The sequence below is a fragment of the Hetaerina americana genome, unplaced genomic scaffold (assembly GCF_022747635.1).
Source record: "Hetaerina americana unplaced genomic scaffold, ioHetAmer1.1.p SCAF_9, whole genome shotgun sequence".
Taxonomy (NCBI): Eukaryota; Metazoa; Arthropoda; class Insecta; order Odonata; family Calopterygidae; genus Hetaerina; species Hetaerina americana.
The window spans coordinates 30,189,862-30,213,510 of record NW_027287538.1 but is presented as its reverse complement, the minus strand read 5'-3'; the positions used below and the strand labels follow the sequence as shown (position 1 = coordinate 30,213,510).

The 23,649-nt window shown below is 35.7% G+C and overlaps 1 protein-coding gene across 1 annotated transcript; it reads left to right on the top strand.

Moving 5' to 3' along the window:
- The first annotated feature begins 190 nt into the window (after positions 1–190).
- On the top strand, positions 191–22,911 carry Cpsf100 (cleavage and polyadenylation specificity factor subunit 2). The gene is made up of 16 exons (XM_071597850.1): positions 191–326; positions 425–589; positions 804–963; positions 1,047–1,152; positions 1,307–1,552; positions 5,921–6,108; positions 7,992–8,114; positions 8,546–8,646; positions 9,052–9,213; positions 10,851–11,087; positions 11,893–11,978; positions 14,297–14,616; positions 16,572–16,734; positions 17,797–17,849; positions 19,769–19,906; positions 21,052–22,911. The coding sequence occupies exons 2-16, from the start codon at positions 441–443 to the stop codon at positions 21,142–21,144; spliced, it is 2,325 nt and encodes a 774-aa protein (XP_071453951.1). The 5' UTR covers positions 191–326; positions 425–440; the 3' UTR covers positions 21,145–22,911.
- Positions 22,912–23,649: the final 738 nt, after the last annotated feature.

The following is a 23,649-nucleotide window of genomic DNA, read 5'->3' as shown; positions in this document are numbered from 1 at the left end:
AGGAAACAGCGCTGGTTTCAGAGATAATGAAAACTACCTATAAATCCTGATATAAAAGACTTCGAATTTGGTGCCGTTTAGATTTCGACAGCAGCAACAGAGACATCTTCGGGAACTTTTATTAAGTATAACTAGAGCAACGTTAATGCATTTTCAATTGTTTCTACTTGTTTTTTCCTGCTTGAAAAACAAGCAAGGGAAATAACAGAATGAATTTTTAAAGATATTATAATTGAGAAAATTTAATGTTTTGAGTTCAACATACATTGATCATTGGATGAATTTGCCACTTCTCGTACCTGAAATCTACACTACTTCTCTGAAAGGTGCATGAACAATGAGAAGTATTTGCTGCGACGACTCAGAATTCCCACCATAATTTACGCTGTCCATTTACCAAATTTGTTTAATTTTTCTATGGCAGGATCATATCAAGCAAGATGACATCCATTATTAAGCTGCATGCTATATCGGGGGCCATGGACGAGTCTCCCCCTTGCTATATTTTGCAAGTAGATGAATTTCGGTTTTTATTGGATTGTGGATGGGACGAAACGTTTGACCAAGATTTTATCAAGGAATTACGGAGGTTACTGTATACGATATTTTTTTTATTTGTATCAAGTATCTTGGATAAAACAATCGCTATTGTTATTTTATTTAAATGATTTATAAATTTAATAGGTAGTTAGACAAGTGAAGTAATTTCACTTTTTCTTTCGCGACACATATGTTCTATTAAAAGCAAAAATACAAATAATGTTAAGAATGCTAATTATACAGGGTATTTATTTATTTATTAGGTATGTCAACCAAATAGATGCCGTTCTTTTGTCCTACCCGGATCCCCTACATTTGGGAGCCCTTCCCTACATGGTGGGAAAGTGTGGCTTAAACTGTCCCATTTATGCCACTATACCAGTCTACAAGATGGGGCAGATGTTCATGTATGATTTATACCAGGTAAGGGTCATTGCAATGTTTGGCCTTACTTTTAACCACGAAATTAATGCTACATACTTTTTTCTTAACGTTGATCTTTACAGTCTCGCCATAATATGGAAGAATTCGATTTATTTACGTTGGATGATGTGGATGCGGCATTTGATAAGATAGTGCAACTTAAATTTAATCAGAGCGTTGCAATGAAAGGTATACGTTTGTTGTGAATATTAAAAAGTAAATATACTATTGAAGAATAACCAATTAGTTTACCTGCTATCAATTACCCTGAAATTAAGCCTTTGGGGTAACTAGCCCATCAAATCAAGTTTTGATAAAAGTTTTGCTACTTCTATTCTTTCAGGCAAAGGCTATGGCTTAACCATTACACCTCTCCCAGCTGGTCATATGATTGGTGGCACAATATGGAAAATAGTGAAGGTTGGTGAAGAGGATATAGTGTATGCAGCTGACTTCAACCACAAGAAAGAAAGGCATTTGAATGGATGTGAACTTGAGCGACTTCAAAGGCCCTCATTGTTAATAACAGATGCATTTAATGCAACTTATCAACAAGCTAGGAGGAGAACTCGCGATGAAAAACTGATGAGTATGTATTAGTTTCGAATTCCTAATCTCTCATTAGGTTACACTATCATCAGAGTTGGAGTGACAAGCCAGAAAGTATTTGTCATGCTCATTACTAGGAAGGAAAACCTCTTGTTTATAATAAGATTGCCTATTATTTTTTCTGGGAATTATTAGTAAAAGGGAAGATTTTTATTCACGATATGTCACTTAACTATAATTTTTACTTCAGGTGGTAACTTTAAGTTTGGATAACTCCTTAACATGCCATGAGCACATGATGTAGACTAATCATTATGCACCCCATAAGTATAGTCTTGATGACTTGCATGGTGATAACAAGTAAGAGGAGTAATAACTATTGAAAGTGGATAAGTGCAAGTTAAGTGAACCAAGAGGAAAGTTTTAGCTAGGTGTCATGTGTAGTTACTGATTTTGGTTCAGACGAGGTCTAGTTTAAAATGCTACCCATAAAAGGCGAGGTTTTTTCTCTTTTACTGAATATCTTTTCCACTGGAAATGCCACCACATTCTATCTCACTCAATGATAGTGATCTTGTTAACGTTAACCTATTCCTTTGTTGCTCACATGGTTTTGCTCTGTGTATAGCCATTAATTTTTTTATAATAGTTGAATTTATTGTATATTTTGTATAGTTTTTGTCCTCATTAAGTGTAGTATTTTCTCTTAATAAGAGACTATTATTACGTCATCTCTCATGTCATGAAATAGGTTTTGGATGGACACTACTACCAAATAAATATTTTGTTTCTCCTAACAAAACACCACTCTAGGTCTTACTCTACAGCAAGCCCCTCTTCATCTCCGTATATTTCCTTCCTTTATTCCTTCCAACATCCTTATCCTATTCCTACTCTTTCCTGGTTTCCCTAACATTCTTCCCTCTATCACAGTTTTCAACATCCCCCTGCCAATCAATATGCCTTGCATCCATCTTTCCTACCTCCTTATTCTTTCTCCCAACAATCCCCTCTCCTCCCTCACCATACCCAGCACCCTCTCATTTGTTTTCCTTTCTTTCCACTTCACCTTCTCCATCATTCTCCACACCCACATTTCAAAATTCTGCATTCTATGTCTATCATCCTGATTCAGTGACCATGTTTCTGCGCCATGCATAACTATGCTCCATATTAAAGTTTTGACGAGTCTTCCCTTAATATCCTTACTCAGCAGCCCTGTCATCAATTCACTCCTTGTGAAAGCCTCTTTGACTAGTGCATTCTTCTCCTTTTTTTGTCCTTCTCCTTTCTCTTCTCCTTCTTTTACCATATTTGTCCAAAACATTTCCGAGATAGGTGAACTGTTCTACCTGCTCAAGTTTTTGCCCTCCTATTTTAATGTTAAGCCTTTCTCTTTCTGGAAAACAGCATAAGCTTGGTTTAATTTATATTGATTCTCAACCCATATCTATGGCACTGAATTTCCAATTCATTCAGTAATATTTGCAATCTTTTTGGCTGACTGACAAACTAGATCTTCAAAGAGGTCATCAGCAAACCCAACTGATTTTACCAATTCCCCCTGACATTCATTTTTATCTCCAACTCTTACCATGCCTCTTTAAGTCATTTCCTCATATACATTGAACGGCACTGGTTATAATGGAAAACCCTACCTTACACCTCTTCCTAGCACTGCCCATATGGACGCTCCATCCCCTGCTTGTGCCGGAGTAGTCTGAGACATGTACAGGTTGCGGATTAGCCTCGTATCAATCCAGTCTATTCCTAGTTTCTACAATAGTCATTAATTTTTCCCAACTCACTCTATTAAAAGCCTTTTCGAAATCTAGGAAACAGAAATACATCCTGATTGTATTCTATATTCCTCTCAATTAGTGATTTCATTACTGCAATGACATTGCGCGTGCCTCTTCCCCTTCCTAAACCCAAACTGATCATCCACTAAGTTATCATTTGCCCTGCTCTCAACACACTTGTTGATGTTCCTAAGAATCACTTGAAGTGCAAACTTTCCATTTCCTCGTACTGGGTCTTCCACCATGTTTTTTTTGCCTTATTTGTTACCCGTTTCATTTTATTATTTTACTTTTTGTGCTTCCTTCTGCCTTACTCTGAGTTTACAGTCTTCCATTTCCTTCACTCATCTATCTTCCTAATCATCTCACCAATAGTCCATGTTTTCCTTGTCCTTTTTGTATTAACAGTTCCTATGGTTTCTTTTGCAGCTTTCGATATCCCTTTTTTGGTATATTTCCATTTTTCCTCAGTAGTGTTCAGCTCTTTTCCCTCACTCATGATTCTCTCTACAGCCTGCTGGTACTCCTCCTGTGTCATTCCAGTCAATGCTTCTAAATTCCATTTCTTAGCCCATCGCCCCTGCCTTATCTTTTTGAATTGTAAGCTACACTCCATGACTACTGAATTGTGATCAGTGTGCATCCGCTCTTGGGAAACTGCAAATTTATCACGCTGTTCTTAAACCTTTGTCTAACCATAATATACATGCAATTTAATGAATACCTTTCTGAGTAACCTTGCATTTTCCATGTATACCTACACCTTTTGTGGTGTCTAAACAAATTGTTGGTGATGACTGACTCCTATCCCCTGCAGAATTCAATTGCTTTCTCCCTGCAGCCATTCCTCATACCTAAAATGTAGTCCACCACCTCATCACCATCTCTTCCTTCCCCTGCCATCGCATTCCAATCCCCCATCACTATCAGATGTTTCTCTGAAGGAGCACACGCAATAATTTCCTCTAACATCACATATCCTATCAACTTCTTCCTCGTTATGATTGCTTGGTGGCATGTAAACCGCAACAATGACCAAGTTTATTGGTTCTGCTTTTACCTCTGCTAGTAATATTTTATCTATTGCTTGCTCTATGTTGACTATTCTTCTTTCTACCTTTTATTCAATATTATGACAACCCCTTGCTGGCTCTCATCCCCTCCACTGTAAAGGGTGCGGCGCTTAAATCCGGACAAGCACGCATTTCCTCGAATGAGATTTCCTCGCCGGGTTAGCGAAACCTTCCCCAGAATTCTTTGATGCATTCCAATTAGCCAAAATATTGTAAACAGTTAACCTGGGGTACCAGAAGAATCGAACTATTTCAAAATATAATGCCTAGCACGAACACTTCTGATAATAGTGGCTCTTCGATTGTACTCCGCACTTATACATAACATCTTGGCCATTTTGAGGTTATGACTGTTTACTAGATGCCTTTTTCTTTCAAGAATGCTAATTGAGACCTCCAATGGAACTTTGATATGGCAGAAAATTCAAATTGAAATTTATCCGAATTCAAGCGCTGCACCCTGTATATTACTCTCTTTCACTCTAGTGATCCCCGCTATCCTTCCATCTAACATCACACAGACCTAAAATATCTATGCTTCCTCTTTTCATGTCTTGCTTTATATTCTCTAATTTTCCTGTCCTACACATTGTCCCAACATTCCAAGTTCCTATTCTAACTAATTCGGTCTACTTCTGCTTTTGTTGTCAAATTGCTTTGCAAGGCAGAGCAATGAGATGACAACCAAGGAAGCCTTGCCTCTCCCATTGCCGAGCATGGCACAGGGCCAATTGGACCAAGTCCCATAGTTAACAGGAATCATTTCCTCTATACTGCTCATCATGAAAATCTTGGGATTAATAATTGCTGTGGTTTCTTTGGCCTTCCTCAATAGTGTATTTAATGTGACTCCATCACTCGATGGCCGCCCCACTGGGGTCTGACACCTTTGCAACCGCCTTCATTGAGGAACAGATGCTGTGTGGACTGCCTTTTGTCTAGCATGGATGGCTTATCTCTCTGGCCTATCTACCAGGAGCAATTACCATTCCTCCTGCTAGCTTAGTTCTAGGGGTCATTGGAATGCACAAGCCCTGTCACTATGTTAAGGTTGTAGTTCATGGGAGGATAATAGTAATATTAGAGGATATCACATTTAGAATAATTTAAATAAACATGGTGGAAGAAAATTGTGGTGTGTATGGTGTTGAATGTATGATAGTTAATGTGAACGTTAAGAATTAGGATATGGAACACATTTTCAGGGATGTGTGAAGAATAAGATTGATTGTCAGTTGAGTGTTATCGACCTGAATTTGAGACTATGTGCATCCATTTAAAATCTTTACCAATTTCAGTTATAAAAAGTATGTTTGGCTGAGTGATAAGATGGTCCACTGGATGAGGTGTTCTTTCAGTAGCCCCTAAAGACCAAAGTACCTGATACTCTGGTCATATAAGGTCTTAAGTGTTGTACTTACTTATCAGTTACTCATTATAACTTTCTGGGGCATAAATATTGTAGTGACAAGAGGCTGAGATTTAAGGTTCACGTATAGTACATTTAAAAATTTCATTGATGTTGAATTTCAGCTAACATTCTGCAGACACTGCGCAACAATGGAAATGTATTATTGGCTGTTGATACTGCTGGCCGGGTTCTTGAATTGGCCCATATGTTGGATCAGCTTTGGAGAAACAAAGACTCCGGTTTACTTGCTTATTCGCTTGCTCTACTCAACAATGTCAGCTACAATGTGGTGGAGTTTGCCAAGTCACAGGTAAGTGATAGGAGGAGATATGCAGGACATGGTAAAAGTTTTTGCAAGAATGTAGTTAAGCCATGTATGAATTTTCATTCCCAAAAGTCATATACTGAATAATGAATTCAGTACAGGTTAGTAGGTTTTTGTTTACTTCTTCCAATAAAGAGTTCAGAACCTTAACCCCTTTTACCTTAGAACATGCAACAATACCTGGTAAACACAAGACCACTGCATATAACCGTTGTTTGGAATATTGCCCATTATGCTTGGTGATATTTTTGTTCCTTTCAAGAACATTGAGGAAATAAATTTTAATTTGGTAGTTTCCCGTTCATGATATTCATTGATTACCCTATGATAATAATTAGTATGTATTCTTTGGTGTCTTACAGGTTAAGTTAAGTTTTGTATGGGCACAAGCTACAGTACAGTACAGCGATAACTCCCATCTCCAGACAAAACACAACTTGACATCCAAAACTGCAATTATCCCTCTTCGATTCCGCATAGTTCCTCCCTTCATTACGTCCCGCATGCCTCTCATATTTGTACCCCTTCCTTGTTTGAGGAACGATCTCCCATCTATCACAGTCCTCAATATCCCATTGCCTAACAAAATGCTCTCCATCCATCTTTCCTGCCACCTTTGGATTTCTCCCAACAATCCCATTTCCTCGCCCCACCATATCTAGCATTTTCCTCTGCTCATGTCACCATTTCAACCCTTTTCTATACTCATATTTCAAAAGCTATCTAAGTCTATCATCTTGCCTAAATGACCATGTTTCTGCACCATACAAAACCACACTCCATGCCTATTCTCAACATCATTACCTAAATGTCATCTCAACATCAATTCCCTCCTGGTGAAAGCTTCTTTTCCAGAGGCAATACTTCTTCATATGTCCCCTACCACTTTGGCCATCTTGGTCCAAAACACTTCTGAGATAGATAACCTGTTCCACCTGCTTCAGTTTATGAACTCATATTTCATTATTTAACTTAGCCTTTCTTTTTCTCAACTGCATTACCTTAGTCTTGTTTTATTTATACTCATCCCATACCTATTGCTCTGACTTTCGAATATCCAGAGCAATGCTCACAACCCCTTGGTCAACTGACAAATAAAAGTGTGATCATCAGAAAATCTTACTGATTTCATGAATTGTCCGCTGACTTTTATTTACTATCTCCAGTTCTACCCATGCCTCTTTAATCGTTTCCTTCACATATACATTGAATAACACATGTGATAATGGACATCCATCTTAATACTCCTCCTAACCCTGCCCATCCAAACTCCATCCTCCTCAAACACATGAGCAGTCTGAGACATGTAAAGGTTGCACTTAGGTGTCTAATCCCTCCAATTATATTTATTTTCTCCTATACATTCAGTAATTCTTCCCAATTCACTCAATCAAATGCCGTTTTGAAAGCTACTAAGCAGACAAATCCATCTTCATTGTATTCTATGTTCTCTCTAATGCTGGCCTCATCATTACGGCTATGGTATCATCTGTGCCTCTCCCCTGCCTGAACCCAAACTGATCACCCCCTAAGTAACCATTTTCCCTACTCTCTACATTCTTGATGATCTTGAGAACCACTTAAGGTCCATACAAAATCAAATTTATTGTTCTGTAGCTCACATATGGATGCTATTCCCAATTTTAGGACGGGAACTTACTATTTTTCAAATAAAAAACTGTTAATAGCTAATTTAAAAGACAAAGAATAGTCTATCTATCCATTAATATATCATGTTTTGATGCAATATAGAACTTCTGCAAAATATTTTGAAATACGTAAAAAATGACCAGCATCCAGAAAAAAGCAACCATTTAAAATAATCCACAGTAAAATGGTTAAAGAGAATTTTTAAACTCTCCTTTCAGATTGAGTGGATGAGTGATAAGCTTATGCGCACATTTGAAGGTGCAAGGAACAACCCATTCCAATTTAGGCATCTGCAGCTTTGTCACAGTATAGCGGAACTTGGTCGTGTTCCCAGCCCTAAAGTAAGTGTGTAGAATTTGACTCTTCAATTTCGTTTAATAAATTGGATGGTTTAGTTGTTATCATACATCTCAATTATTATTCATTTAAAAGCATATATTGTTGTCAATTTTGTATGAAATTTTAATCACTATGTATTGAAATGAAGATATTTGAAAACATTGAGATCTATTGAAATTTGTGACACGAAACCATTGGTGTGAAAATTCGGTTGATGCGTGAAAGTAACTTATAGTTTAATCATTGTAAGTCATATGGAGCATTAAATCATGAATTCATGGTCGTGAATTAATTTTCATTTCTTCTTTATGTATGATTTTTCAAGTAATTTACTTATTGAATACTTGTTATTGAAACTTAAATTAACTCACTGTTTAATTTTTCATCACTAATCTCGCCCATTGATTGTATTTATTATTTTACATATCTCTAGGTTGTTCTTGCTAGTATGCCAGATATGGAGTGTGGATTTTCCAGGGATCTGTTTTTGCAGTGGTGTTCAAATCCTTTAAACAGTATTATAATTACCAATAGGTGAGTTTACCATTAAAAAGTTGAGTCAAAGAGTTTCATTCCTTGATATGCATTAAACGAAAAAATTAGCGAAATATTTACAATTGTGACTGAAGTCTTTCCACAAATTAGTAAATGCCACTTTTGCCTCATGCTTAAAAGTCAATCCAATAATTAAGCCACTGCTAGGTATTTTTATTCTATTTGTTTATTTTATATAAAATGCAGTGTAGCTGTTATCTAAGTGCAAGGAATAATTAAAAATGTGTGCAATTTCTGCACCCATTGCACATATAAAGACATAACATGATAATCAGAATTAATTATTGTTTCCCTGAAAGTATACTGTTTTTATTAAAGTTATCTTCTCAACTTATTATTGCCTAGATTATAACCTGAATAATAATTATAATCCTTTCATCTTAGGACTTCTCCTGGTACTCTGGCCCGCAAACTCATTGAGACTGGAGGGGGTGGGAGGCCCATTACTATGGAGATTAAGCGTCGTGTTCGTCTTGAAGGAGCAGAGCTGGAGGACTACTTTCGGAAAGAGCGGGAGGTCAAAGAGAGCAGGAGACCTGACAGAGGGTATGGAAGAGTCCTTAGTTTCAGTACAGGATGGATTTAGCATAATATACGTTAGATTTAGGTGTTGTTCTGGTGGCACCTTAAGCATTCCTTTCATTGTGACGTTCTGCCTTTTGCACTGAAATTGTGATTTCAAACAAGTGTGTTATTTTTGTGTCACAAAGAACATAATATGAGGTCGATTCGAAAAGTAAGTCTCCTATTTTTTTTCATAAAAAATCAAATTTATTCTCAACTTTGCATACATCATTGGAAAGGTTGAGCATTTAGCTATTTTTCTACATAGTTGCCTTGACGATCAATCACTTTTTGCATCCTTGTAACCAGCTTTTTAATACTGGTGTCGTACCTTTCTCCCACCGTGTCATGAAGCCAACTGACGACTGCTTCTTGCACTTCCTGGTCTGACTTGAATTTCTGTCCTCCAAGGTGTTTTTTCAGAGTGGGAAACAAGTGGTAGTCACTGGGGGTAACGGCCGGGCTTAAAGGAAGGTGGTTGATGTTATCCCAGCTGATTTCATTGAGTAGGGTGGTCGTTTGATGTGACACATCTTTTTCTGCTGAGCAATTTTTCCTAGTTTGGAAATAAAAAAGCCACTCGGGCCACATCTGGTGAGTACAGTGGTTGCTGTAATAATTCAAACTTGATTCTATAACTTTCATTTCTGAAACTGCAGGTTTGTACCTGTTCATAATTGTAATGGAAGAGAATTTTTTTCTTGATTACTTCACTCAACCAATGTAATAGCAACACACAATATTCTCCAGTTATTGTTTGTCCTTTTTGCTAGCAATTAATGCAGATGATTCCATATGCATCCCGAAAAACTGGGGCCATCACCAATGCAATGCCGGCATGCAATGCATCGCCAAGCGGCAATGAAGGATCATTCTTCATCATGACAATCCAAGATCTCAAAAATCAGCTGAATAAACAACCTATTTGACTGCCCAAAACATCAAATTTATGGGTCATCCTTCGTACAGCCCTGGCTTAGCACCAAATGTCTTCTTTATATTCCCGTTTATCAAGAAAAGATTGCACGGCCAACGTTTTTCGGTGCCCGAAGAAGCTGTTGATGCATTCAAAAACCATATTAAGGAAGTACCTCAATCAAAGTGGAACAAGTGTTGCAAAAATTTGTGTGAGCGCATGCAAAAGTGTATTAATTATCATGGAGAATACCTCGAAAAACAATGAAGCCATTTTCGAATATAAATTACTATCTTTTCATTATTAGGCTGGAAATAAATAGCAACCCTCGTAGTTGTAACAATAATGGATAATAGTTATGCCTGTTTTCATATGTTTTTCTGCAAAATTAATGCTTTTCCTTATTATCTGATATAATGCTATAGAGTAGAATGGAATTTCTAAGAATTGTTTCAAGAAATACATTGAAACATCTCTTCCAAATGAATCATAAGATGTTACTTGATCTCTTAGGATGCACAGTTTTTTAACTCCTTTTTCATCCTTTTAACCCACATATGGTCTGTTGTGCTTTGACCCCATACCTGGTTGAAAACAGTGCCCTGAAGACTTTTTAAATGGTCATTGATACAGCAAAGTAAGAGCTGTGAAAAAATCCGTAAGCTTTTGTCCTAAGTCTAAATGTTTTCCTTCTCCACTGAAGTGAAGTGGTAGATTCCAGTGACGAGTCTGCAGATGAGATGGACTTGACAAAGCATGACCTTATGGTGAAGACTGAGCATGGTAATGACAGCGTGGTTGGAATTGGATCTGTAGGAGGAGGAAAAATTTCGACCCCAGTTAGCGGAGGGTTTTTCTTCAAGAGCAGCAAAAAACAGCATCCAATGTTCCCATTCTATGAGGAGAAGGTCAAATTTGATGAGTATGGAGAAATAATCAGGTTAGTGCAGGGATAATTCTATAAATGTCTCTGGTGGGAATGGGGAAGGAATGTTTCAATTTGACCGTTAACATTTGTAAAATGATTGTGATTTTATGTTAATTGGTAATATAACCATAGGGATCATTTCTGTAGCATAAAAAATGTAGGCTAGCAAAATAAAGTCTTTCTTGCAGTATAACATTCCAATTAAATTTTTGAGTGAACATTGAAAAGACAAAATGCAGGTTTATGTAAGGTTAAGGCTTGGATAACTTCTTATTTGAAAAAACATATATTGATGCTCTTCAAATTAAATATAGTATGCAATTATAACATGCTGCTCTGAATGTAAAAGGAGTATTTTTCCATTTCCAAGGGGTTAAACAGGACAATCCATCTTAATTGTTAGTTTCATGAAAACCAATGCCTGAATATAAGCTGCATGCTATCAGTGATCTACACAATGACTCTTACATGCATGCAATGATAATATCACTTATTGGAAATGGCCCAGTACTGCTCGGGAGCTTATATGGATGTTCAGATGAATGGTTCCACTCCAAACTCAACTTGTTGCTTAATTTTGCATTTGGCCCTATCCCTAGAGGATAGATATTAGTTGGAATAGTGAATTGGGTTCTATTCAAGTCCTGCAATGCAATGGATTGGACTTAAACTGTAGAATCTAAAATAGTAACAACAAATGGCATAATAATAATTACAAAGTTAGTTATCAATATATTGTTTTTTTCTTTCTGTGATTAGTTATAGACTAAGTTAATTGTTAACATCATCACCTTTTAAATGTTCTTTCTCATTTCAGGCCAGAAGACTATAAAATGGTTGAAGTAAATCCTGAGGCTGAAGATAACAAAGAAAATTTTGAAATTAAAGAAGAAGAAATTCCAGGTTTTTATTTTACTAATACTCTATATAAATCTCTAGAAATTAAAGTACCCTTCCTGTCTGTAACTTTAACAATTATTTCAAATAATTTTCTAGTTTTGGGTGTTGTTTATTTTTATTTTTGTGGTATTATTTTTACACCGTACAAAGGAACTACGAAATGGGAAAAATGAATGCTTCATTATGTGTTTCAAATAAAAAGATTTTGTCTTCAGCCAAACCAAATTAAAAGATTAAAAGCAAAAGGATCATCGACGCCAGCTAATACAAAATTTGAATGATGCCATCTCTGAAATTTTTGAAAATGAGTTAATCAAGTATTCTTAAAACCTAACTCTTCACAGAGCTTCCATCTACGAGGGTCATCCGGAAAGTAGTACCCGTTCGTGAAATAAAAAGACAAAAGTAAATATTAACAAACATAAAAAATTTTATTTGAAAGAGGATACTTTAAACTACTTCTCAACATAATCTCCAAGCAAATTAAGGCATTTGTCATAACGTGTGACAAGTTTCTGTATTCCTGCTGCATAGTCCTTCGCCGCCAGCTCATTGAGATACGCGAGGGACCCATCTTGCACAAATTTTTGCATAATGCAGATGGTGTTTAACAATTTCATGAACAATTGTTCGAGAAACATTGGGAAAATGCTCACAGATGTCATCAATTGTGACGCGCCGATCGTTCCTCACGAATTCGTCAACTGAGCTCACCAGTTGGTCTGTAATGACAGACGGTCTCCCCGAACGCTCATCGTCGTGTGTGTTCCCCCTCCCCATGTTGAAGTTGCGACACCACCGCCGAACAGACGACTCGTCCATTACATTGTCTCCATACACCTCCTTTAATTGGCGATGAATATCACATGGGCGAACGTTTCTTGCATTGAGGAATTTAATCACTGCCCTCACTTCACAACTGGCGGCGTTCTCAATTTTTTTAAACATTGTAAACAATCACAGAAACAACACAGGCAATGCTAGCGTCACGCAACTTGGCTCAGAGAAGGCAGACAAGCCACTGAAGCTATCTGACCTCGTCCAGCGGCTACTCGCGTCGTCAGCACTTCATGCGGCACGAACGAGTACTACTTTCCGGATGACCCTCGTATCTAGAAAACCAGGATAAGTGTGGAATTTTTATTTGGGTGTGAAAGAGCAGGGAGAGTTGCAAATTTGAGGGACAATTACTGGGAAAATGTCCTGAAACAATTGCAGAATAGAATTCTTTTAGCAGAATACTATCAAAAATTTGTCCTGTATTTTACAAAGTAAGAGTAAGCCTGTTTCTTTTAATCATTTAGGATTCTACTTGCAGAAATCAATTCAAATATAAAAGACTTGGAATTAGTATGTGTGTAATCCCAGAATTGGAGAATAAATTTGCTCTATGTTGTTATTATGCCATTATGAACATGGTGGTTATATTTGTAATATTGATTGCTTGGCATTTTGTGATTACCTTTGATGATATGGTGTTTACCTTTAATTTCATAGAGAGTGAATGAGACCTTGGTAAATGGCCAAACGGGAATAAGGGTAAATAGGTGAGCTGTCAGTGGCCATTGACAACCGTCAAAAAAGAGTTAACTAATAATTTGTTTACTTAAATTTCGATTTTATACAATGTCAAAGCCTTTTTTAGAAATCTAATCTGTATTTAAGAATAGCTATTTCTTGGAAACTTAAGCATATATTACATGGAGAAGGACTGAGTCAAATGCCATCTTTTAGTGAAGTCTTTGTGGCTTTTCCACCAGGTCAGGGATTCAGCTGACAACATTTTAATGGCTGACTGCGTCATTGTCCTTGGCGCATTGATACTGGGTCATCATTTTGCCATCCTTATATAGCCTCCGCCTAGGTTCAGGTCACTTCTATTTGGCTGTTGATCAACCGGATGGCTAAATGATGACCTGGAATCAATTCCCTGAGAATGATGGCATAGTTAGCCATTGAAATCTCAGCAACTAAATCCCTGACCTGGTGGAAAAGCCACGAAGACTGCACTATAATCATGTGCCAGGAAAGTACGAAATCCTAAAGACTATTTCTTGCTTGTAACAATTATGCAATTGTTATGTATGTTGTTAAATATTGTATTGTACAGTATTTATATTATAATGTGGTCAGGAATTTGAACTCTCATCCTACTCTTCTAATTCAGATGACTAGGGGATAAGATCTTTTTTTTTAGATGCAAAGAATGTTGACAATTTAAAAATTTATTACATCCTATAGCTTTCAATGTACATTGTCTGTATGATATGGGTATGTATTAAATTAGTAAATGGTTGTAATGTCCTTGTCTTCCTTTAAAGTTGCAGTGACGACAGATATCACAGAGGTTCCAACAAAGTGCATATCATCATTGAGAACCATCAGGGTGGCAGCTCAGGTGCAGTTCATTGACTTTGAAGGTCGCTCAGATGGGGAATCTTTGCAAAAGATCCTGGCACAGCTCAAACCAAGGCGCATAATCCTGGTGAGGGGAACCAAGGAGGCAACAGCCTCCATGGCAGCTCACTGCCGGCTCTGGGCAGGGGAGGAGGATGGCAAGGGCAGGGGTGGCATTGGAAGGGTGTTTGCACCGGCCAGGGGAGAAGTAGTGGATGCCACAACAGAGACACACATCTACCAGGTATGTTTCCTGCATTTTCCTTAAGAATCAATCTATCTAATTGATCCTTTCCAATTAAGCTTTTGGAAATTATTGTACAAATAATTTTTGGGTGACTCCATTTGTGGAACATCTTGAAACTAGTTATGTAGACAGTTTTCCCCATTTAATGTTATGTGTAAATCGTTTTGGTACTTAGATGTTATTATAAGAAGTATGGTAATTATGGGCCGGCAATCAAAGTGGCAGAAATTGAAAATAGGGTCAACTCAAGGCCCAATTTTAATTTGGTTCAAGTGGAGAAAATGTGAATCTGATGAGTGGAAATGCTTGGTTGTATCTACTTCTTAGTCTTTGCTGGAGAGTGACCACATACCTGGAACACAGGTAAATGTTTTGAATTTTGAGCATCTCAAAAGCCTGTGTCCTGGAATGGCAAAAACATGGAGTATTTGTGCATTAAATGCACTTATTATGATCAGGACAAAATATTATAGTAACAAAAACGAGTTAAAAGTTAGAATAATTGGACAAGCTGTAAATGGTTTAAGGTACATTGCTAAAAAAGGTGAACTAAGAAAGATACTAGTATTGATTTTTATGGATTGGAAATTAGAAAGTTAAAAATCAGTCTAAAAGTCAATCTAATTTTAACCTTACACAATGACCCCTCTCCTCCTGTCAGCAGCCAAGACTAATGGCCACTTCAATGGCCTAGCTTCCTTCTATCCCACCTCGAAATAGATGTGTTATGGTATTTACCTTATACATTCATATCTTCCAGTCCAAAGTTTTTTTTTCAATATTGTTTTGGATTGGCAAGAGATCCTCCTTAATTCCTTTTGATGCTAAATTATGAAAACCCTTAAGATTTAGACTTCACCATCCGTCAATTTTTCCTTCTTTTCATTTGCATTTTTGTCCTTCCCATAGCTTTAATTTATTATGCAAAATCTTCGCATTTTCCACGAATTTGGAATTTCCGAAGTTTAATGTGGTGTACTGAGTTTGCTAACATGACATATGAGATTCGCAAAAACAGCCAGAAGTGAGGACAGCTAGAATTCCAAGCTCTATACACCTGTAGTTAATAAAAAAACAGTGGCCAATACTAGTATGTGAGATGATGATGTCATCTAAGAGTGTCATTGAGTTTAGAGAAGAGAGTTTTAGTAATTGAGAAAAAACAAAGGTGTTTCAAAAGGAAGTTGACAGAATATCCTAAATGTGGTAGCACTCAGATAAACTGTAAGATCGATACAAACAGGGCTTATATTTTAAAGCAATGGCAGAATAATGAGAACCATAGTGTGAAGAAAAAAGCCTAGAGAAGTATAAAGTTGCTAACTAGAGTGTTCATGATTAGTTTAAAGTTGCACGTACATAAAATGCTCCCATTAGCAGAAGGATGGTGAAAGAAAAGGCCTTAGAGCTACCAAAAATCTTGGAAATGAAGATTTTAGTGCTAGCGATGGGTGGCTGGAGCGATTTACTGTATGATATGCCTTTGCATTCTGAGGATTTAGGAGCAAAGCTGGTGATGCTAATAGTAAACTATGCTGTGTTTGAAAATCAAGAATTCCACCTATTACAAAAAGTATCAAATCCAGTCTATATTCAGCATCAATGAAAGTGGATCATATGTTAGCACACTCCCATCAAAATTATTGACTCTTAAAGCGGAAAAATTAGCTTTTTTATTTTGTGAATTTTCTCGTTTCATGTTCCATTTGATGACTTGCAGGCTATACTTGTAGACAGAAAGAGAAAAATCTGACCACATTGTAAATGGAAATTATCACTCAGATTGATAGTGGTCTAAATTATCGTATACTTGCTGGCAATTATATAATCTGGAGAATTGAATCTGAATCATATGGAGCATAAAAATTGCCTAGGAATATTCAAATGATCAGTTATTTTAATCAATGAAATAATCAAATCAATAAATATCTTCTGGCTCTTTCAATTCACAGGTGAGGTTAACGGATGCCCTCGTATCCTCTTTGGATTTCAAAAAAGGCAAGGAGGCAGAGGTTGCATGGCTGGATGCACAGATTGCAGATACGGAGAGTGAACGTGATGCCAGACCCATGGAAGAGGATGATGAAGATGTGAAAATTAATAATGAAAAGAAAAGTAAGTACACTTGAATAATGATCCACAAGAGTGTTTGAGGTTTCAGGAGGAATCATTAAAGCAGATAACTCACAGGTGATGTATACGGGTGTACTTCAGTCCCACTTTCAAAAATTCTTCCATGGTGCTTAATGAAATGGGATGAGCTGTTTTAAGGTTCACAACTTTTATATATTTTGTGTTCCTGTTCCTATAAATATAATATAATTTGCCTATAAATAATGTCTTTTCAGTTGTTAGTCTGATCAGATGATCAGACTAACAACTGAAACTGATCAGATGATTGTGCTCTCTGGTATTTTTACTACTTATATTTTTCACTCCTGAACTTGGATGTGGAGCGTGTTTAAGTTGTTTTTGTCCAGAATATGTTGAGGAAAACACATTCTGCTATTCGCGTGATGATAGTTCTGTGTTGTGGTAAAACTGTGATTCCACCCTTATCAAAATGGCTGAAAAATGGGAAAATACATTCATTCCATTGCTTTTAAATGCAAATTAATCTCAAGGAATGAAAAAGAAGAGTCTTCATATATATCATGACCATGTTTTCCACATATTTCAGTTATCCATGTTTCACCATGCATCCATTAGCACACATAATTGAGAGCTTACTGTAAATCTACCTAATTCAAAGCTACTTTTTTTTATTCTAGTAACTGCTGACAACAACCATTCAACCATTGTGTTTAATTTGAACTTGGGAATGAATTACAAAGAAAGCACCAATTTGTGGATCCTGAGTGTACATAGTCCTTGAATTTGCTCATTGTATTATTTCATATAGCTCTCAGTATAAATCACTGCAATCAGATCCTCAAATTTAAGTTCTTGAAACCTGAAATTTATGTAAAATCCTATCGCACAACGGAGATGAAAAGCCTGACTTTGATCATATTTTTTCCCATTTTTCAATTTTAACTATATTTTTAAGTCTTTTAGTCTTTATACTTTTTTGCAACCATTCTTCATTTTTTTGTTGCAAGATTTTAATTGTCATCTTATATTGACTTATTTGATAAATTTAATAACTAACTACCTTGAAATTTTATTTTCTTACAGATATTCTGAAGACCGACCAAATATACACCCTTGAACCTCTTGCAGCTAATCAGGTTAGTTGGAAACTTTTTTTTTTTAATTTTACCATCATAAATCGATACCTAGGGAAAGGAAAATAGGGTGACCGTGGTACTTTTCCTAGGTGCTTGTATCTGAGTATCAGTACCTAGGGCACAGTGTGTCTAGAAACTAAGAATTTGCCAACTATTGAGATATTGGGAGAAAATGTGTTTTCTATGAGTAAACTCATTGGATTCATCAAACTCACTGAATATTTAATCCGTATAAACCAACTGTCAAGGTAAATCTAATGGTCAAAAACGAAAGTAAAAATAAGAGTGCATATAGACTGTGGAAAAAAGCATAACTTCACTTTACTTCTGAAGATGCTTGATGAAGAAACGCTGAGATAAAAATGCTCCACTCAGCCCATTCTGAGAAAAACCCCTGAGACCGCTGCATCATATTTATTTGTCATAAATAAATATTAAATTAAATTATTTTGAAATTAAAGTCTTCTTTCAATCTAATCGTGCTCTGTATTAATGAAAGTCCAAGTGTTCTGAGCAGGCAGGCTATCTGAAGCTCTGTAGGTGACAGGGAGTATGGGCGTCCTCAAGACTTGAGACCCATGGCATCTTTTTAAACTTGAAGTAGCAAGTAATAATGTCCCATGTTCTTTGGAATCACAAAAATAGCCTCACATACCTGCTTATGTGTTGCAGTAGGGGGTTTGTCTACTGCTCAACATCGTTAAACGCACTGCTTCCGATTTCGGCAAGGTATGTCTGTTAACCTGATGATCAGCATTGTAATTGAGTGTCATGTAATCTATAAATTTCCCTCTCTGTTCCCTTCATTACTAAAGAAGCTATAATGCTCAGGTTTCTGTTCTGTCTATCTGCAAGACTCGCTTTCTTATATCATTTTGATTGGTCCCAAATACGTGCAGTGTATTCTAGTGGTGTCACAAATGGTAAATATGGCAAAAGTTCTATTAAAGTCAAAATTAAAGAGGAAGTTGCAATATTTCTAGTGAAGATTGCAGTATCAAAGATATGCACGAAAGTAAACTTGTTATGAAGGGAAAGTTGACTTTTCCATCTTTCTGCTTGTGGAAGTCTTGCACAGGTTTGATTAGCTAGCCTTGGAATCTAAAGGAGCGTTGTGAAATTCAGTTGTTCTATCTCAAAACCCATTGAATAGTAGGGGTGCGGAATGGCATAAGTCACTTCGGATAGCTACATTATATTTTCTGTGACCATTTTTAGGCTCCATAAACTAATTAAGTGCTTTTGAATTCAAGTTCAATGCAACATGCATCTACCTAAGTGGCCTGTTGATCCTTAAATTCCTGAAAACTAGGCGAACATTGGAAAGGGAGAATTCATGAAAAACTAAATAAGCCTTGGTGCCATTAAGTCTTTGCATGAGAGAAAATTGATAGTTTGTATTAATGAAATAGCTGATTGTAGGATTGGAGTACAAATTAATTTTAATTTTAAAAGCATTTTAATGTTTTCTTATCCTTTTCAAGTACTCTTTTCACAGAGTCATATTCCTTACATATTTGTGAGAAGATTAATGGAAAATATTCAAAATTCTTCTGAAGATCAAAAAATAAATTGTCATTGGAAACTTAATTTTTTTCCTCCCCCTTGTAACTGACAAACAGTAAAATTCCTACTGCAATCCCATATTGTGATCAATTCAGTGATCTACTAAAATTTCTGATGTATTCCCCAGATGCCAATTCTATCCACTTTGTGTATAAGGTGGAGTCAACTCTCTCTATCTTGATAATTTAAAATAATTGTAAAAGTTATGTTACCAGTCAGCTTGTAAGGGATTTAGAAATTTCTAATTAGAATTTTCATTATTTTTTTCTGCAAAAGGTATGTTATTTATCTTTCAAATGAAGGGATGTCTCTGAATTTGTTTTGAGATACCTGACTTGACATTTTAATTACAGGTCCCTGATCATCAAACAGTGTTTATCAACGAATTAAAGCTCTCTGACTTCAAGCAGGTACTGATCAAGCATGGGATACCTTCAGAATTTTCTGGGGGAGTTCTGTGGTGTTGTGGAGGCATTCTTGCTGTTAGGAGGGTGAGAAAATATTTTTTTATTTTAATCTTTGCTAGAAATAATTTCTCCTATGGTATAGAATTGAAATTTTGCCCAATGCTACTTGCTTTTATAGTTGAATATAGACTAGTAACTATTTTTGACCTGAAAGGTATTCCCCGAAAATTAATAAACCAAATAATCCGTGAGTTTGTTAGGTATTAATCTGGAAAAAATTTTTGACCTATTTTGGATGTGACATAAATAGTACAAAATATTCAAGGTGACTGAAATTTCCATTTTATTTCAAAGTTCCTGGATAATCCTGGAATTTATTGTGACTGTGCAATGATATGTTGCAATATTTTCATATGGTTTGAATTTACAGGATGATAATGGCATTTTTTCTTTGAAATTATTGTTGAGGTTAAGTTTGAATTGACACTACTTGATTCACTGATAATGTAGTGTGAATTAATTCAAAACGATCAAGGCATTGCTTCTTTTGTTGGTAAAAAGAAATATTTTCTTGGTGAGGGTCTTACATCAATTCGAGATTTTAAAACTGTGAAAGTTACTTAACTTGAAACTCCGAAAAACAGCATCTTAGTAATGAAACGAATTACAGCCACGATGGTAGTTTGAATTTAGGGTAGCAAACAGCCGTAAGATATTTATTTTAGTGATGATTTTTGGTATGTAATTGGGGACCATCCTAATTTAGAGAAATCCAGCTGAGAAGATGTAAAACATATTTATTATATCTCAGGGTCCTCAGTGGGCATTGCTCAATATCAACAGTTAAGTCAATGTGATCTCAGTGTCAAAAAATAGAATGAAAAACTAATTGCTTAGTAATTTAAAAAAAATCGAATATTGTCTAATTTTTGACGGTAAGGACTATTGAATTCATATTTATTTTTTCTATTTCTACAAAAAAATTCTTGTTCTTAATCTTAACAGTAATTCAATCCTGTGAAATATTAAACGTGTAAATCATCAACATACTTTTGAAATAGATTTTTCCTCTAGTCTAAATTGAATATTTTTAATTGATCCATTCCAATTTTTTTATTTATTAATGTTTTGAAGGACGACATGGTCTTAAAGTCAATTTATATACTGCCTGTTACTGAATGAAGGATTAATTGGCTAATTTTTATTTCTTTTGATTAACTTTTCTTCAGCATGAGGCTGGACGTGTTGTTCTTGAAGGCTGCTTATCAGAAGAATATTACAGAGTGCGAGAATTGCTGTATGAGCAATATGCCATTGTGTGAGGAACTTCCTGAGGACACAGTCAGGTTCCTGAGAATGACTGTTCATGGTCTCATGCATGCAGAAAATCATTTTTAATGACAAGGCTATGGGAAGACATGATATTTGATGTTGTACTTGGAAAGTTATAATTTTCGTGTCTTAAATCAAGCCTACTAGTGATACTGCTGAAATATGGTCGTGGCTCTAAAATGCAATTTGAAGAGTTATTATAAATGGTGTGTACCATTATGTGATTGTCGTGAGGATGTATATGGATAAGAAATTTTTAGTTTAATTAGTCTGTGAAAATTGGTCTGGTTCAGACAATTTAAGTTATTCCTTATGAATTTTGGTATTATGTAATAGGTCAGCATTGTGTGTTTGCCTCATTTTATCTTGTATGTGTGTCAAAGTGAGCGATTTATTTTTCAATAATGTGAAAATCTCTGTGGGACATTATTGTTGTTATGGCACATAGCCCTTAAATTTTGGTGAATGAAAGTGTGCAAACGAGGTGTGATGTGTTCGAGCTGAAGACATACTGCCTTTTATAGAGTGAATTATATGAGCGAGTGATGTTTTTGTTGAAATTTTGTGAGAAATTCCCTTGGAATGTATGAAAGATTCATGCCAAAAGTTTGTTCATACCAAATGTATTACTTGATGTTCATAGAGAATGTGGTTAAAATTGGAAAAAGTTATGCTGTCCATTTTCTATCCAATAGCTGAAGACAGAATCTCAAAACTGAGTGAACTTGTTGTAGAAATCTTTGAAATTGTTGTTATTATATTGTGTTCATAGGTTTCAGTTGCACAGTGTTGGAGGTCTTCGATTTGAAAAGGGGGATTAAAATCATACACTGAAATTTGTGGACAAAAACAGGTGCTTAAGTCCATTTAATGAGAAACAGTAATTATCATTCCCATTCAAATTACTTGTCTCTTCAAATTTCATTAGTAAGTAGGTAAATATAAAATCTAGTTAAAAGTGTTACACATGCAAGTAGTACTTATATGCAAAAGTCATTTCATCAGTCTTGTTCTTCCAGTGTTGTATTTAATCATAATTAATTATGCAACAAAAAAGTAAAAATTATATGAACTCTCATAAAACTTAGTTAACCTTTCTCGTAAACAATTTTCCCATTCCATTTCAATAAGTGGAACAGGCCCAAATCATAAAAGACGGTTATTCTACGCGAAGAGTCATACAAAGCCATACAGTAATGACTCACCATTCCTTGGATGGAATATTCATAGGAAAGGTATAGTTCACATGGCTGTCGCTCACACAAATTAGTACAAACAATGTCAATGGTTACCATGTCCCTTGGTTCATGTGTCTTTAAAAGTCAGCAGTTGCCTTAATGGACAGAGCATTTCCTATGTAAATGGGTTAAATAATGCAAATATATATATATATTTTCAACTACAATTTCACCTCCCTATTGGTTCCTGTATATTTTGAAGTGTAATAAAGTGTGTAGTTTAATGGAAAATGGTAAATCAAATGATTTAACTTGAAGGCTGATTGTGAATTATTTAAAAGGAGACAAATATGTATGTATTGCATTCTGCGATTGGGTCTGTAAATTTCTGACTAAAATATCCACCCTTATTAAACACATCGGTTTTCTTGAGTGAAATGTAAAAATGCTGTTTTTGCCCTGCATAATACACACTTCATGTGAAGCATTCCTGCTTCCATGATCTCACCCATGTTTTTGTATTGTAACTTTCCTGATAAAGGAAACCACCCATTTTTTTTAAATTAAAATTTTGTGTGTAGGGGAGTGAGTCTTTTCATTGTGGATACAGGAACACTGATCTAATCATCGTTCATATCTTTTACTGACAACCTACAGCGCAGGTCATATTGTAAGAACAGGTCAGGTATTGTACCTTCATCCTATGATTTTCTGCTTTCACCAAACTAATTCGAGTGGCATCTAGCAGTGTGTGAAGCTTTAATATTATTGAGTAATAGGAAAATCACTCTGAATACTGAGACTTGAATCATGTTGTAAAAGATTCCTAAACTGAAATTGGAAAATTGGTAGCATTCATGCCGAATTCCTATTCCAGAAAAAAATTAGTAATAATGTTGGTTTTTGTGGATGATATCAAGGAATAATGCAACAAATGATGAACGTTGCCGAGTAGATTAGTCATTTTAAATGGCTTGAATATATTTGTTCCAAAGATCACACACCTATTGTACATTTCAAAATAACAGAAGATTTTGAAAATTGTTACTTCAACCTCATTTGTTATAGGACAAAGTGTTAGACAGAGCCTGAATATTTCATAGTTGCACAAAATAAATGATAAAAAAATGTGTCCAGGTTAATTATAATTTAATGGCTTTCAACTAGTGAATGAGTCAAAAAACAAGAGAATTAATGTATTAGATCAACTTTTAGTTTTTTATACATGAAAAACTTGTTTTTGAGATCACGAAAATTTCATCATTAACAAAATAAGCCACAAACATATTGCCAGCTCTTGAGTCTGTAACAATGAAT

Bases quoted from the DNA above. Each gene is read 5' to 3' on its own strand.
- Cpsf100 (XM_071597850.1), top strand. From the start codon at position 441: ATGACATCCATTATTAAGCTGCATGCTATATCGGGGGCCATGGACGAG. The intron at 1,553-5,920 runs GTATGTATTAGT...GTTGAATTTCAG, and splicing joins TCGCGATGAAAAACTGATGA to CTAACATTCTGCAGACACTG. The intron at 11,979-14,296 runs GTTTTTATTTTA...CTTCCTTTAAAG, and splicing joins TAAAGAAGAAGAAATTCCAG to TTGCAGTGACGACAGATATC.